General features: G+C 36.9%; 1 protein-coding gene across 1 annotated transcript; it reads left to right on the top strand.

The window, feature by feature from the left end:
* The first annotated feature begins 6680 nt into the window (after positions 1-6680).
* Positions 6681-9756, top strand: LOC127804261 (type I inositol polyphosphate 5-phosphatase 5). The gene is made up of 7 exons (XM_052341088.1): positions 6681-6792; positions 6883-6987; positions 7509-8004; positions 8110-8303; positions 8436-8544; positions 8930-9078; positions 9335-9756. Exons 1-7 carry the CDS (start codon positions 6758-6760, stop codon positions 9513-9515), a joined length of 1269 nt encoding a protein of 422 aa, XP_052197048.1. The 5' UTR covers positions 6681-6757; the 3' UTR covers positions 9516-9756.
* The last annotated feature ends 7209 nt before the right edge of the window (positions 9757-16965 follow it).

Below are 16965 nucleotides of genomic sequence, written 5' to 3'. Positions count from 1 at the left end.
GCATTCCCTACAGTTGATTCGGTACTTATAATTGTTATCAAGCCAATTTTTCGGTATCTTAAACTCATCGAAATTACTTGGCAACTTCATACGAACATGGGGTATTACAAGGTGCATGGTACACGTTTTTCTCATATCATCGAGGTTTTGATTTTGTGCTATTGTTATTGGGGTGGGGTCTTCTTGAGAATGGGGCAAGGTTAATCCCAGTGATTGGGTGACACGGTAAGGCACTCGGGGATTAAGTATGTTGCGGCAAGGTCAACCCCAATGGTGTGTGGAATGAATTTTCCAGGAGAGGTTGAGTATACCAGGGAGATTTCTCAGGTTAGACATGTTGCATGTGTTATTTGTCTTGTATGTCATATGTGTTATTCATGCATTTAGTAGACTGTATCGTGCCATCACTTACATGTTATTTTCATCTAATCTGGGTTATGCCCTTGCAACATTCTACTTTTTAGCCAGGGACTGTTGCATGGGCAAGGACATGGCCAGTTGAGAGTCAATGGAGTTTGGAGTGATAGCTGATGTACCATTTTTTGGGTCGTTAGTATTTATTTTTAGTATATGTATGACCGGGCGCATGATAGCGTTATTATCCTTTTGTAGCATTGTGATATGTATCTTGCTATGTATGAACCCTGTGGTAGGCCACGATATTTGGTGTTATGATATTATTTTTCGTTGCGTATGTTATGACTCGTTTAGTTTAAGCCTATGTATCTTGTTAGCTAAATGGGCAAGACTGGGGCTTCTGGGATTCCATCTGCATGTGAAAATTGTTCTTGAACCACCGCGGGTGTCGGCCTGTGTAAGCATGTGAGATTGTTTGTTAGATTGTTGTATGTGTCAGACATGTGGAAAGTTGTACTTGCTGCACTGCGTGTGACAATCAGGAAAAAAAAATCCCAAGAATTCTCTTATAGTGGCACGCCCGACGATACGGGGTGTTACAATTACACCAACCCATCACGTAATGCCTTACTCTTCTAGACATGTTATCATCCTAGAGATTCAATAATTTTTTTTTTTAACATTTACACTCACATTATTCCATAAATTTTCCTTTTTAGTCCATTAACTAGAGTTAAGACGATTAATCAAAGTTTTGAATGAAACGCATTATCAATCTTTGTGGAGATGTAACATTGAAAATTAAAGATCAAAATTAATAATCCAAGTCCTTACATCTCTCGTACTCCAATGTTCAAATAAATTAATTTATAATGAAAGAATATTCAAAAATTTGAAATCAATAAAACAAAAAAAAAAAAAAACTTTTATTATCTGTCGACGTTCAATTTCAGCCGACCCTGATTCATTTTGGGCCACGGTGAGTAAGTTTAAAGTGCCAAGAAGAAGAATACAAAGGTTTCAGACGTGAGTCAATACTAGGATTTTTACGTGGTTCAGCCAGAACGATGCCTACTCTACGACCGCACTCTGATTATTTTCTCAAAATGGCGGTGTCTAATTATTCTCTCTTTCTTTGTCTCTGCCCCTAATGATATCTCTGATTCTTATTTATACTGAGGGGCCTTTACAATTTAGATAACATATAGAAATACAATTAATGATTACATAATAAGGGACAAACAGTTTTTATCGTCTACACAAAATCGGGAGTGGGATCCTCATTACGAGGAGCATAGGTTGTTGCAAATAAAATGAATAGTCCTTACCTCTGACTTCTCAGCAATTTTACCACTTATGCGAGTTGGCGGTTTTAAGCCAGCGACCTGGGCGGTCCAGCGAACTGAGGGTTTTGTTGAGAGCTCGTCAGACGATCGTTGAGAGCTGGATGGCGGCTTCACCGGGAGGTCGCGGAATGCTTGCTTTATGAGCTTCAGATTTTGGTGGTTTATGGGTTTTCTTTAACGAGGTCGCCTGCGCTATTCTGGGTTCCAGGCGATTGAGCCGGCCCATTAGACTGAGCTTAGCCCATAAGGAGTAATGCGGGAATAGCGTGTAACATTATCCATCTTCTCTTTTTCCTTTGAATCACTTAGATCACCTGTTAGCACATTTGAATATGTCTTCTTAGGTAATGAGCTACATAGTGACACCTCAAAATAGTTTTTATATATATAATTTAATATATATATATATATGATATGCATTCATTACTTGCGTCCAATTATGACAAATGGGATGATAATGTCGTTTATTGTTTATCAAATGAACCCAAGTTGTTTGGTTAAAGTGAAATGTCAATTGCCATTTGATAAAAATATATGTCCATATTTATCTATCAAGTCATAATAGGCAATTATATAGCCATATATGCATTTACGTTGAAAAAAATTTGGGATTTAATGTAATAAATATAAACTTCACATTTGCATAATTTTCGAGGATGTACTGCAATTTATGCCAAATAAATAGGTCTCATATGTAATAAATATAAATTACAAGGTTCTAGTGCAATTTAAACAAAATTGGAGGTCATGTGCATAATAAAGTAAAAATAATGGGTCTATGTACAATAACTAAAAACTTTTTGGGTACGTAGAAATGTCACCTGGAAAAGTTGAAAACTTTGAAGAAATTCCTCCTACGCTCTTCTTCTCCATTTAACTCGTTACAGCCAACAATACCCCATTATTACCAAAACCCATTATCAATCACCATTGAGTTGTCATCAATCACTCCTACCACTCTTAGTTGCAAAAAACAGCTAGGATGTCGTAAAAAAGTTGCTGCCTCTTTATCTTCTTCATGACCTAGTTTCTTGAGCCGGTTCTAAAATAACCTAAATAACCTTCATTTTATCTCATTTTTTCCTTTATTTTCTCACATTTTCTTGCTTGTGCCTCAAATTGAAAAAAAAAAAAATCATCCAATTTATAGGTGACACTCAATAAGCCATCCAATGTATCCATCATGTCACCAATCACTTCCCTCACCCTAGTCATCAACTAACATCTGCTTACCCTTCATCACTTTTATCAATCGATCATGTTACACTTTCATTGTCCCTAAATCAATTCTCTTCAATCTGATTTTTTTTATTTTTTTTATATTTTTTACTTCAATATCTTGCTCACATGTGGTTAGAAAATTCTACCAAAAGTATTAATTTGTTTTGTTCCACACCATCCATAGGCATGGTAGAATGGTTTGATTCAATTCACAATCATTTGTATGAAATCTTAGCTCAAAGTAATCTATTTGAGTTGTTCATCATTCTCGAACAACTCTTTTTATGAATATTTTGAGTTCAATTACTTTCAATTCGAAAGTCGATAGTAAAATTCCATTGTCATGTGCTCTAGGTTATGCCTATTTCGACACTCATCTCTCATTTTTGTTTCAATCTATCTGAACTCATTTGAGTTTTATTTGAGTTCGAAGTAAGTTATCTTAACTTTTTATGTTTCTCAATCAACTTCAAATTCTATTAACTATTAATCCTTTTATAAGATTTTGACAAAGTTGGGTCCCACGAGTTTTTATAACATCATTCACAATGCCCAATGTTGGGTTGAGCCTAATTTGATTTGTCTTGATCCAATTTTGTGTTAAAAATAGCTACTTAACTATGAGAAATTGGCCTATATATATGCATATGTATGTATTATTTTTCAATTAATTCCACTTGAGTCCAATTCTTTGAAAATTAGTGTTTGGCTCTCCTAGGTTTCCTCTCTAGGCCTGGTAATTCACCAAATTACTACTAAACCCTATTTGGAAATTAATTTTAATTAATTCAAAATTAATATCCAAAATTTTTAAATTTTTTGAATATTATAACTAATACCTCTTAAATAAATTTTGTCCTCCAAATTTTCTTAGCCTTAAATTCTCACGATTTCTTTAAAAAATACATCCAATCCCTCTTAAAGAAATTTCATCATCGAAATTTTCTTAGATTTATAACCAAAAACTCAAGATTAACCACTACGAGTCCTGAATTTGTATCTTTAGTCTTCATCTCATCACATCACCATATTTAACTGCCTTGGATCACACCTACGATCGTTTTCAACTCAACCATCACATTGGCCGCCTTGGGTATTGTTTGTCCAGTTCTAGCTAGCCTCAATCTTTTACCCATATAATTGGCCGCCTTGAATAAGATCTTCTCGATTTAGACTCAGCCCTTCATTGCCTGCCTTGGGTGATCATCTACCCTATTAAAAACTTGGTCTCACCTTCGCCTTATGCAATACCCCTTGATTTGTACTAGGTCACTAGGTTGCCTAGGGAATATTTGCACAGTTTGAACTCAAATCATTTACAAACTTTAATGCTTTGGTGGGTGCCATAAAATTTGTCACGCTTAGCCCCAACAGGTTGAGTCTTTGTTATTTTAAAAAATTGAGATTAATTTTGTTTTTATAGACAAAAATATGATTTAACTCTATTCCTATATATTCCCTACTTTCGTAAGTGAGAGCATAAACATCATTTGTAGACCAGTGAAAAGATTAGCATGCCTCTTTTTGAATAGAGATAAAGATGACATATAGCTATATATTTTATGGGCTAAAAACTTGTATGCCCAGTTAATAAAAATGAGATAGCTAATTATGGAATATAGAATTTTATTTATTTATATGTTAGTCGGGCACATGCTCTGATATCTTTTAATTTTTTTGGTAAATTACATTCGTAATTTTTAAAGTTTAGTAACTTACCAAAAAAAAAAAATTAAAGTTTAGTAAAAAAATAGACACCCTTTGTATTTGAGAAATGATAGTAACTTTCATATTTTTACAACTACACGTACATATTTTTTCCGTCATTATTAAAATTGTTATATGAGAAAATTATTCTTTCATTTTGTCTCTATCTCCCTTTTATCCTTCCGAACTATCCAAAATTCAACAGTTTGTCGATCTCAATCTCTCTAGTTCTGCAATAGGTGGTGACTTAGAGAAGAGACAAATCGACAAATAGCCAAATTTTGGCTAGTTTTCCATACAAGTAAAAGATAGAGAAGAGGAAAAAATATAAGAATATTTTCATCATATTAAAATTTTTAAAATATATAAAGTAACGATAATGGAAAAAGTAAAGTTGTTAAGTCTTGAGAAATTTATGCATTTCTCAAATACCAGGTATCTCTTTCTTTTTATCTAACCTCAAATTAGTTAATACCTCACTCTTTTTTATCAAATTTCAAAATATAGATAGTATAATTTAGCCATTCTTTTCCTAGATTATTAACTAATTTTTAGCTACTGACACAAATGATTTATCCCTTTATACATGGTATATTTCTCGAAAGAGTTGGCGATAAATTCTCTTCTCATCCCAACAATACTATATTAGATTTTTTTTAAAAAAAAAATCCATAAAAGTAAAAAGAGAAGAAGAGAAAAACGAATCAGGAAAGAAAATAGAAAATTAACAAATTTAACATTCAGTTCAAGAACCCAAAAAGAAAAAATAAACGAGGAGAGGAAATACATTCTTGAACAGATGATCAAATCTTGATCATCTTTCTTTCTTCCTGTTCATTTTTGGAGGTTCTGATGTCTTAAGCTTAATTCAGATGGTTTGACATATAGACGATTCCAAGTATATTGAACCCAGTTAAAATCACAATATTTCTTGGCCAGACAACGTAACCATTAATGCACCGGTGAATGAATGTCGTCCTTGATACGGTGTTCGAAATCGGATGATCATGCCGGTACGATCAAAACGGCGATTATCGCCGCCGCCGCCGCTGCAGCCACCACCAGCACGTCCACATCTAGCAGCACCTCCGATGGTTCCGTCAAGAGCGAAAAGAAAAAGAAGGTACAATCCTTAACAATTTAATTAAATTGTTTTCTGGAAGCTTGTTTATTCATATTTATTTTCATTCATTATAGATAAACAAATGTATTTTCCAGTAATTTTGATGAAATGTTTACTCACTTTCAATTTTTCCTGTTTATAATTCATGGGGTGAAAAGTCTCTCATTCCAAAGATTTTCGGGTCCAAGCGAATTGGTAGAGAAGGCTTAGAAGATGACGCATTTCAGTCGGATGGATCTGCCCATGGTCTTCAATCGGATGGATCTGCCCACGGTTCTCTCTCTTTCTCTCTCTCTCGTCAATATATACATATATATATATATATAACATATCATGAACAATTAGGGTTCTTGTGATTTCCTTTCAGCTGTTCGGGGGACAGATTTCCCGTCAAGAAGAAAAGCTTTGTCAGGTAGGCTTCGTCTTTGAGATCTGAAAAGAAGGGAGAAAACTGAATAAAAAGGACTCCTTTGATGCATGAATTCGTATTTTTGTTGCATTGTGTACATGTGCCAAAATATATATCACTATCATAATAATATATATATATAGATACATACAAGTCAGCCCTGTACCCATTCATCTGTATGTAAATGTATCTTGGTGTCCTGGGCGTTGAAGATATGAATTACTTAAAGGTCAACTCTGTGATTGAATCTGCGCAATTACGGGTGCATGCCACGTAGCCAGAAGACAAAAGACTGTCATCTTTCTTATTATCTGTTTGGCTGGCATGATCTTTGGTAGCTCACCAAACTAAAGACTAAAAGTGTGTTTCGGTTATTATGTTCTCTGATATAAGCATTGAATTGATGCAAAATGTTGAAATTTTTCACCATGTTGACACTGACCTCTGGGCTTTGTCATTGAAAACAGTATATTTACTCAGTGTTTTGGAATGGAAAAACGAAGCCATGGTATTTATTATCTATATATCTACTTCTCAGAAAGACACAGTGGTGCCGGGCTTGAAGGCCTAAACCTGTCCAAATTCGAGCAGTCGATGGCACGGACGACAAAAATCATTCAAGATTTCCGGTTAGCACAAGTTTTCACAAGTTCTCTTAGCTTTTATTTACATTACTTAATGAGGTTCGTCAAACGAACGACCGGCCGGTATTCTTTCAGGGTTTTTGTCGGGACCTGGAATGTGGGAGGAAGAACTCCTCCCGACGGACTCAACCTCCATGATTTCTTGCAAGTCGAGGGCTCTTCTGATATTTATGTTCTAGGGTATGTTCAACTCAATCTTTTGAAAGGGTTAAGTCTAGAGATTTCTTGCAAGGGTTAGGTTTCACCGAGCTAGGAAGTTCTACTTATGGAATTAATGATACCCTTGCTAGATTTTAATAGCAATATGGTTAACCTATTCGTTGTTAAACTCAAAATAATTCCATGACTAACGACTTTGACTAATCAAGCTCCTAAGAGTAGAAAGAAGCCATCCGCAAGACTGACTCAAACACCGAAAGCTTTTCCCGACAACTTAACTCTCATGCATGTCATTTGTTGACTTTTTGTTTTCAACTTAATTAAATTGAACATACCAAAAATGGAAGAGAGTGTCTCAAACATTGAATGAGTGATAAGCAGTGATATCTTAGATTTAACACAAACATGGCTTGCAAAACATTTTCCGGCGCCACTTCATCACTTGAACATCTATATATATGAGCAGATATATGAAACTTCAATTAATGTAATTCCTGCTACGACATTAGCTTGATGTCTTTTTTTGTTTGTATAATTTCAAGGTTTCAGGAAATAGTTCCGTTGAGCGCAGGGAATGTTCTTGTGATAGAAGACAACGAGCCGGCGGTGAAATGGCTGGAGCTCATAAACGAAGCACTGAACAGAGCGCAGAGCCGGCGAAACTCGTCTTTCTCTTCTTCAGAGTCTCTCAGGGGTTCAAAGGACTCGAGATCCCACTTCTTCCACAAGCCGTCCCTCAAAGTCCTCAGCCGGAATCTCAGGGGAGACAACGCCCTCCTCAAGGCCTGCAACTGCCATTTGGACTCCCAGCCGGCCGGCAAGAGGAGGCCGAGGCGGCACAGCGAAACTGCCGACGAGTTCCTGTCGATGGATGAACTGTCGAGTTTTCCCAATGCCATGAGATTCTGCCTCGTGGCGTGCAAGCAAATGGTTGGCATCTTCCTCTCGGTCTGGGCTCGGAGAGATTTGGTCCAGCACATAGGCCATCTCCGAATCTCCTGCGTTGGAAGAGGAATCATGGGTTGTCTCGGGAACAAGGTGTTCAGTCGTACGCACTTGTTTGATCGCCTAACTGTAAAAATTAAATGTTTAACATCTTCTTACATTGATTTGAACAAATTTAAATATATATATATACTGCAGGGTTGTATATCGATAAGCTTGTCATTGCACCAAACAAGCTTTTGCTTCGTGTGCAGCCACTTGGCTTCCGGGGAGAAGGAGGGGGATGAGCTGAAGAGGAACGCCGATGTGGCTGAGATTATGAAGAGCACGCAGTTCCCCAAGACGTGCAAAAATCCTTACCGGAAAGCTCCGGAGAGAATCACCGATCATGAGTAAGAAAATATTAAAATTCAAAGAACTGATTCTTATACGTAACCTCTCCCGCGTTTGATTTCAACAACTATATGTATGAACTATTTCACTAATTTGGTTTGGAATATGAATGTATTGTATGTTAAATGAAGTCGAGTATTTTGGTTTGGGGACTTAAACTATCGGGTTTCGTTGAGCTACGAGGAAACGAGGTTGCTGTTGGAGGACAACGACTGGGACTCTCTTCTCGAGAAAGACCAGGTTTGTTGCTTTTGGCCCATTTTTCTTTAATTCGATGGTTTGAAGATTATAAAAGAGTGAATACAAAATAGGATGATGTTTTATAATTAATTACATATTTGTTTGCCATTGACCAAGTAGATCAAGTGGTCAACCCTGCCTAGCCAGCAACTTTGTAACTATCATGACAACAGACAATTGCACACGAATTTCGTCAATAAATATGATATTTCTATATATATATATATGATTAAGAATTTAATTTTCGAATTCTATAATGTAACTGGAAGTTAATGGAGAGTATACAAAATTTTATTCAGCAAGTGAGAGATATTATCTGCATTATAAGTTAACAAAAACATGATTTGTGAGTTTGATTAATATATTAAGTAATTTCAAAGTGCAGTTAAACGTGGAAAGAGAAGCCGGAAGAGTATTTTGTGGGTTCGACGAGGGAAGAATCTTCTTTGCCCCAACTTACAAGTACTCCCACAATTCAGATTCATATGCTGGAGAGACTGTCAAATCCAAGAAAAAGCGACGAACCCCGGCATGGTCTCTCCCTCTCTCTATAACCCAAAATTCTTTTTTTAGAAAACAAATTAATATTCATATAAAGCTTATTTTACTATATATATTATATATTATACATGGGTTTCATTTAATAATAACTTATATATTCACGCGGTAAGCAAGAATACACAATTAAAATAACTAATGATTATATGATATATAGATATATATTAAGCATATATATATACACACATCCTAGCTATGTAACTGATAATAGTTGTCTTGACCTCATCACCAGGTGCGACAGGATATTGTGGCATGGGAAAGGCATCGAACAATTGTCATATGTGCGTAGCGAATCAAGACTTTCCGACCACCGGCCAGTGTGCGCAATGTTTGCGGCGGAGGTGGAGGTCAGGAGCAAAAGCATCACCAGGTTTCGGAAAGGTTACTCCTGCACCACCCGACTCGATTGCTAGCGTTGCATTTCGCAAACTCAAACAGACAGCTTTTACGAGTGTTGATCCATTTCAAGAAGCCCCGGCCGGCCCCTTCCCCGCATGAAGCAAGCAAGGGAAGAAATTATTTGACGCCAAGTTTCAACCAAACAACAATGCGTGGGTCCATTAACAATTATTCGGGTGGTTTATAAACTCTTCTCTGATTTTACCAGTAGATAGTCTCGGGAGTATGCCTCTTTTTAACAAAAAAAAGATGATGTTTGAGCAAAAAGTATGAGCTGCGATGCCCAAGTTCAAAATTTAACAAAAGGGTCTTGGAAGTAACCTATGCAATCATGTGTATTAAAAATTAATATAAGGATATATTAAATATTTTATTCTCAAAGGTAACGTTGGTTGAAATGATCAAAATAACATTGAATTAAGATGAGATTATAATATTTCTCAAATCAAAATATGGAATGACTAAAATAAGATTAGGAGTATTTCAAGATTACTATTAGACTATTTGTTAATCTTTTTATAATTCATTGAGAATTGTACTTTTTCTTTCCATATGTTTGTTAAATGCATATGATAAGTACTATGATAAAGATTTTTTTACTAAAATATCCTTATTATCAAATTCTTTCAAAATTGTATATTAACATCATTAACAAATTTACAATTAAAATAGTGTTTTATGATTAATGTGAATTGTTAAAAAATAAAATTAAAAATAATGTTTTATTTTTAAATTCATGTTCAAAAATAGATTCTTAAAAAACTCAAAAGTATAAATAATTATTGATAAAATTACAATAATTCCACTTAGAAAATTAAAAATTGCCAAAACATATTTTCATATTAGATAATAAAACATATTTTCAAAAGTATAAATAATTATTGATAAAATTACAATAATTCCACTTAGAAAATTAAAAATTGCCAAAACATATTTTCATATTAGATAATAAAATATAAAATTAAATAAAATAATTTAAAAAATTGGTGAAAGGAATTTGTATTAAATTATATATACAGACAGAGAGAGAGAGAGAAATTTAAATTTTAAAAATCGATGAAATGTGTAATACCCAGGAATGGTTTGAGGATATAAACGGTATTTAATGAAAGGCATAAATAGAATTTGCAGAAAAATGAGACTATAGGGTATACTAACGCAGCTTTGGACGACCGAATTAGTCAGAGGGAGTACCCCGGGACTTAGAGGTCTAAAGAAAATGGTACATCAGTAACAAGCGTCCCGAGAAAATAATTATGGCATCGAAAGAAATGAGATCGGGAACAATTTTCGGTATAGCAAAAATATAGCTGCTGATTAGGTCGTAAAATCGAATTGTTATAGACGATATCCAAAAAAATCAACGGAGTGTATCTAGTACTAATATTTGATGTATAGAACAACCCTTAAGTGATTTCAGGTTGAATCGAGTGGATTTGAGGTCAAAACGATCAATCGGGCCTAAGTGTAATTTCCTAAAATTTCTCGAAGGAGGTCAAAACGGTAATTTTTCAAAAGTTTCAAGAGAAAAATGAGAAGCACTAATCTTGAGAGTCTTAGTGATGGTGCTAGAAAGATCAGGAGCTTGAGGATAAGGGCCAAAATGCAAAAGAAAGTTTTTAAGGGGCTAAAATACAATTTTTTAAAATCTGCTCAGAAATGGCAGATTTGGCTGCGATTTGTGGCCGGAAAATCCGAAGATTTGGAGTTGTTCTTCGATAGGGCATGGCCAAGGTCACGTAAGGGCGAAGCAACGGCCTCTGATTGGTCGGAAAAACGGACGAATTTGGCTATAAATAGCCGAGTTTTGGTGAGGATTTGCATCAAAGATTTTACTTCAGATTTCTCACTTTTTGGGAGCGAATTAGAGGTTGGGGATAAGAGGCTTTTGTTCCCCAGGTTATGAGGAGCAATTCTGGGAATTTTGAGGGGTTTTGGAGTAGTGTAAGGAGTGTTTTCGCATATATATACATTTGGCCGTATATATATATATTCATATTGCGTGAGTATTAAATCGGGCTGTAGAGTGATCGATCGAGGGATCTAATAAGGGGCTTTTGGTCGCGAGGTTATGGGTAACTAATCTGAAAAGTTTCGTATCAATCGGAGTTCGAATTGAAGATCAATTTGGCTCGCCAGAAAACACAAAGCTTCGCCGAAGCCGGACTTTAAATCGTCCAATTGGGCTATTTTCAATGAGTTTTCCGGTCATGTGAGGGTGCCATTGTGATCGGATTGAGGAGGGCTTCAAGGTGCTGTCGTCAGATCAGCCATCAGAGCAGATCGCCGGTCGCCGTCGCCTGAGAAGATGACCGGAAGTATTTTTTTTATATTTTTTAAATGCTAAAAATATAGAAAATTCGAGAACAAATAGAATTAAAGGAAATAAAATTCTGTAAAAATATCCAAAAATTCAAGGAAAATGAATAGTTTATTTTGATGAATTTTTATCCTCAAAATTTCTTGAGAAGATAATTATTTTGGATTTTTAAAGGGAAAGGTAAATGGAAAATAAATATGAGGGATTTTTATAAAATTCTGAGAAATTTTCAGAAGGATAAGGAATTTATTTTATGAGTTTTGGTGATTTTTATTGAAGTAGATTCGAAGGAAATCAATGAGAAATAAATTTTCTCAAGGAAAAGTAATTATGAAAATTTGAGAAAATAGGAGAAAATTCTAGAAATTTTCCAGAAAATTCCATAGGCTTATAAATATTGTTTTATGAATTTTTGTGGAGAAAAATTTAGAAAAAATGCTTGAAGAGGTATTTACTTGAAATTATCGAGAGAGAAATAGGAAGAAATTAGAGAAAAATAATGAGAAAATTGGGAAAATAGATATTGATTTTCCTTTGAATGCATATGATGTCTAGGGTATCATTAAAGCTCGAGGTTGAACTGGAAAGCACTGGCACGAGAATTGAGGTCGATCGGGCACGCATTTCGAGGAATCTTGAATTTAGCCCAAGGTGAGTGGTTCTACCTGAAAAGACTTATAGTAGCATGAGAATGGTTTACTGTGAATGTTCATCCCTATGGCTTGGTTTATTGTGATGGTTTGTCCAAACGGTTATTTACATATGCATTGAATTTCGTACGGTAAATTGCATACATCGAAATATTGATTTTAAGTTATGCATGTTATGATTTTCGGTATTGGCATAATATGTGTTGTCCATGTGGGACGTGGCTTGTTAACCAGTGACGTAGCCCTGAGTGACAGCACTCGGGATGCATACCAAAGATTAATGCTAGGTGACTCACTTGGGACGGGGTTGAGACGGACTTCACCCTACGGTACTCAAGTGGCGGGGCTGAGAGTGGACACCACCCTGGTTGTTGGCTCAAGTGGCAGGGTTGAGAGTGGACACCACCCCAGGTTCCTTTGAGCAATAGCATTAATACCGAGGTATCGTTGATTTCGAGGATAGTGATGATGTGATACTCTTAGGGCTAGGTGTAACAGCCCGCCTTCTCGGGCATGTTATGCCTTAGGAAATTTGGTCCATTTTTTTTTTTTTAATATCATTTCTGAAATTCCCTAAGATCTTATCTAGTGTTAGACGAGATGTGTACACTAGAAATTAAATGCAAAGCGGGAGCTAAATCGAACCCTGCTCATGACAAAACATACATGTATAACTGGACATAACATTTATTACAAAATTATTACATAAGTTACTAAAATACAACAAATGTACATAATGCTTAAACTATTTAATATCATGGCACATTTCCTTGTTTCCTGACGTCTCGTGTCACTACACATCTCCAACCTCGGTATCATCTCTGCAAGTCCCGACTGGAACGTTGAATGTTCTAGGGGCGAACCTAGGTTAGATGACGAACCTAGGTTGAATGTAACAGCCCGCCTTCTCGGGCACGTGGGCTGCACGCGCCGTCTTCCTACTCGCGGGCACGTGCAGCCCATGCGCCCTAGCTGGTTTCTTCTCCGGCGGCCCTTTGGCCGCCAGCGGCCCCTCCGGGCTTCAAAGCTTCAAACGAAGCTTCCATTTCTCTTCATTTCGACCTCCCGAACCCAAATATAGCATCAATTTTTTGAAAAAATGACCGAACATACCTTGATTTGTCGGTCGAAGCCTCGGCTCTGGCGGGCTGTGTGTTTTCCGGCGAAGCTTGATTCGCCTCTTCCTTTGCTCCGTTGGCCACCAAAATGACCAGAAATGATGCCCACGACTCAAAGACCAAGAACCCACTCATAAATCCCTCAAACCCTTCCCCCAAACGCTTGATCTAAGCTTAAAGTATTTGGATGCATTGGCTTGTTCGAACTTGGCTATTTATAGCCAAAAACCCCGCCGAAAACGTCAAATCAAAACCCCACGTGGCTGGGGAAGCCATACCACCGGTCACTCGACCATTAATGCCCCCCTTCCCCCTCTGAAATCCGATCGCAGGCACGGCCATGCTCTGGCCGCGCACTGCTCTGCAAAATCTGGATTTTTCATATTTTTTTTTATTACATAAATATCTATATATATGTATATCATATACGGATTTTGTACTTACATACATACATACTTACATATACTATACATTTATACCTTATTGCATATTTATTACATATTTATTTATTTTTACATACTTATATAATTTCTAGCATAAACATACTTGAGCTAAATAAATTAGTCATATAAACATAATTTAATTTAAACCAAATTAATTACATAAACTTAATTTAATAAATTGTCTACATATCATATAGACTAAATTTATTACATAATTTAACTTATTCAATGTGACTTAGGGTATTACATTCTTCCCTCCTTACAAAATTTCGTCCTCGAAATTTGATCATTCGCTCATACTAACTATGGGGTCTTCGAATAGGTATGGAAAATTGAGCTTCATGTCTTCTTCTCGTTCCCAAGTTATCTCTTCGCTCACTGGGTTTCTCCACAAAACTTGCACCAGGGGAATTGACTTATTCCTTAGGACTTGATTCCTACGATCTAGAATGCTGACTGATTTCTCCACGTATAAGAGATTTTCTTGAATCTCAATAGCTTCAGCTGGCATTACTTGAAAGGGGTCTGGCTCATGCTTACAAATTTGCAATACATGAAACACGTCGTGGAGGTTTGACAGAGCCAAGGGTAGAGCGAGTCGATAAGTGACTGGTCCAATTCTTTCCACTATATCGTATGGTCCTATATACCGGGGGCTTAACTTACCCTTTTTCTTGTTGCTTCTAGTCACCATTCTTAGTGGAGATATCTTCAGGTATACTTTGTCGCCTACTTGGAACTCCAATTTCCTTCTTCTTGTATCTGCGTAGGATTTCTGGCAATTCTAAGCTTCCTTAATCCTTTCTTGAATGATTCTTATCTTCTCTGTCGTTTTCTGAACTATCTCGGGCCCCAAAATTTGACGTTCACCTACCTCTATCCAACATATCGGGGACCTACATTTTCGTCCATACAGGGCTTCATAGGGAGCCATTCCAATGCTATTGTGGTAGCTGTTATTGTAAGCGAACTCTACTAAGGGTAAATGCTCTTCCCAGCTTCCTGAAAAATCAATTGCACAAGCTCGTAGCATATCTTCTAGGGTTTGAACGGTCCTTTCTGATTGACCATCTGTCTGGGGATGATAGGCTGTACTTAGCCTAAGCTGAGTACCCAAACTCTCTTGCAGACTTCCCCAAAACCTAGAAGTAAACCTTGGGTCACGGTCTGATACAATGCTTACTGGCACTCCATGTAACCTGACAATCTTGTTTACATACTATTGAGCTAATTTACTGATTGGATGGCTTACCTTCATGGCCAAGAAATGAGCAGACTTGGTTAGTCTATCAACTATCACCCAGATAGCATCATTTCCCTTAGGACTTCTTGGTAACCCTGTCACGAAATCCATCGTAATGTGCTCTCATTTCCACTCTGGGACTTCCAATGGCTTCAGACTCCCACCGGGTTTTTGGTGCTCAATCTTAATTCTCTGACATGTGTCACACTGACTAACGTCTCCCGCCACGCTTTTTTTCATTCCTGGCCACCAATACACAGCCTTCAAGTCTTGGTACATCTTGGTGGCGCCACGGTGTATCGAGTATTTGGATCGATGGGCTTCTCCCAAAATTACTTGTCGCAATTCCCTCACACGAGGTACATATATTCTACCTTGAAAACGAAGGATATTTTCTCTTACCTCAAATTCTGATTTCTTTACTCGCCCATGCTCATCAACCCACATTTTTATTTGAGAGTCTTCAGAGTAAGCTTGCCATATCTGATCCATTAATTCTGGTTGTAGCGTGAGACTAGCTGCGTAAGTTGAGTTTCCTTGAAAAATTACTCCTACCGTCATTAGGCTAAATGCTTCAACTAGCTTCCATTTTGCCACCATCATTCCGGCTACACAAGCGGTTTCTTTCCTACTTAGAGCATCTGCCACAACGTTAGCTTTACCGGGATGATATTGAATAGTACAGTCATAATCTTTCAACAACTCCATCCATCTCTGTTGCCGCATGTTTAATTCTTTCTATGAGAAGACGTATTGTAAGCTCTTGTGATCGGTAAAAATCTCGAACTTCTCACCATACAAATAATGTCTCCAAATTTTTAACGCAAATACTACTGCCGCCAATTCTAAATCATGAGTTGGGTAGTTTCTTTCATGGTTCTTTAGTTGTCGAGATCCGTAAGCAATGACTCTGCCATGCTGCATTAGCACACACCCCAACCCATTTCTTGAGGCATCAGTGTATACCATAAAACCTCCTGATCCGTTTGGCATAGCCAGTACTGGAGCAGTTGTCAGCTTAGCCTTAAGTTTCTGAAAACTTTCTTCGCACCGTTCATTCCAGTCAAACTTTACCCCATTCTAAGTTAACTTGGTGAGGGGTGACGCAATTTTTGAAAACCCTTCCACGAATTTTCTATAGTACCCTGGCAGTCCTAGAAAACTTTTAACCTCAGTAACTGACTGGGGGTGCTTCCAATTTGTCACAGATACTATCTTGGCCTGGTCAACTGATATTCTTTCGGCCGATATAACATGCCCCAAAAATGCCACCTAGTACAACCAAAATTCGCATTTCAAAAATTTGGCATACAACTTATGTTCCTGCAATGTTTGTAAGACCACTCTTAAGTACATCTCGTGCTCTTCCTCTGAGTGAGAGTATATCAATATGTCATCTATAAACACGATCACAAACTTATCCAAGAATGGCCTGAAGACTCGATTCATAGTATCCATAAAAGCTGCTGGGGCGTTGGTCAGTCCAAATGGCATTACTAGAAATTCGTAGTGCCCATATCGGGAACGAAAAGCTGTCTTGGGTACATCTTCTGACTTGATCCTCAGTTGGTAATACCCTGATCTCAAATCGATTTTTGAAAAAACTTTTTGCCCTTGTAACTGGTCAAACAACTCCTCGATTCTAGGGAGTGGATACTTATTTTTGACCGTTATCTTGTTTAATTGTCGA

This window comes from Diospyros lotus, chromosome 6 (assembly GCF_014633365.1).
Source record: "Diospyros lotus cultivar Yz01 chromosome 6, ASM1463336v1, whole genome shotgun sequence".
Classification (NCBI taxonomy): domain Eukaryota; kingdom Viridiplantae; phylum Streptophyta; class Magnoliopsida; order Ericales; family Ebenaceae; genus Diospyros; species Diospyros lotus.
The sequence above is the reverse complement of the archived record's forward strand: the minus strand, read 5'-3'. Positions and strand labels throughout refer to the sequence as shown.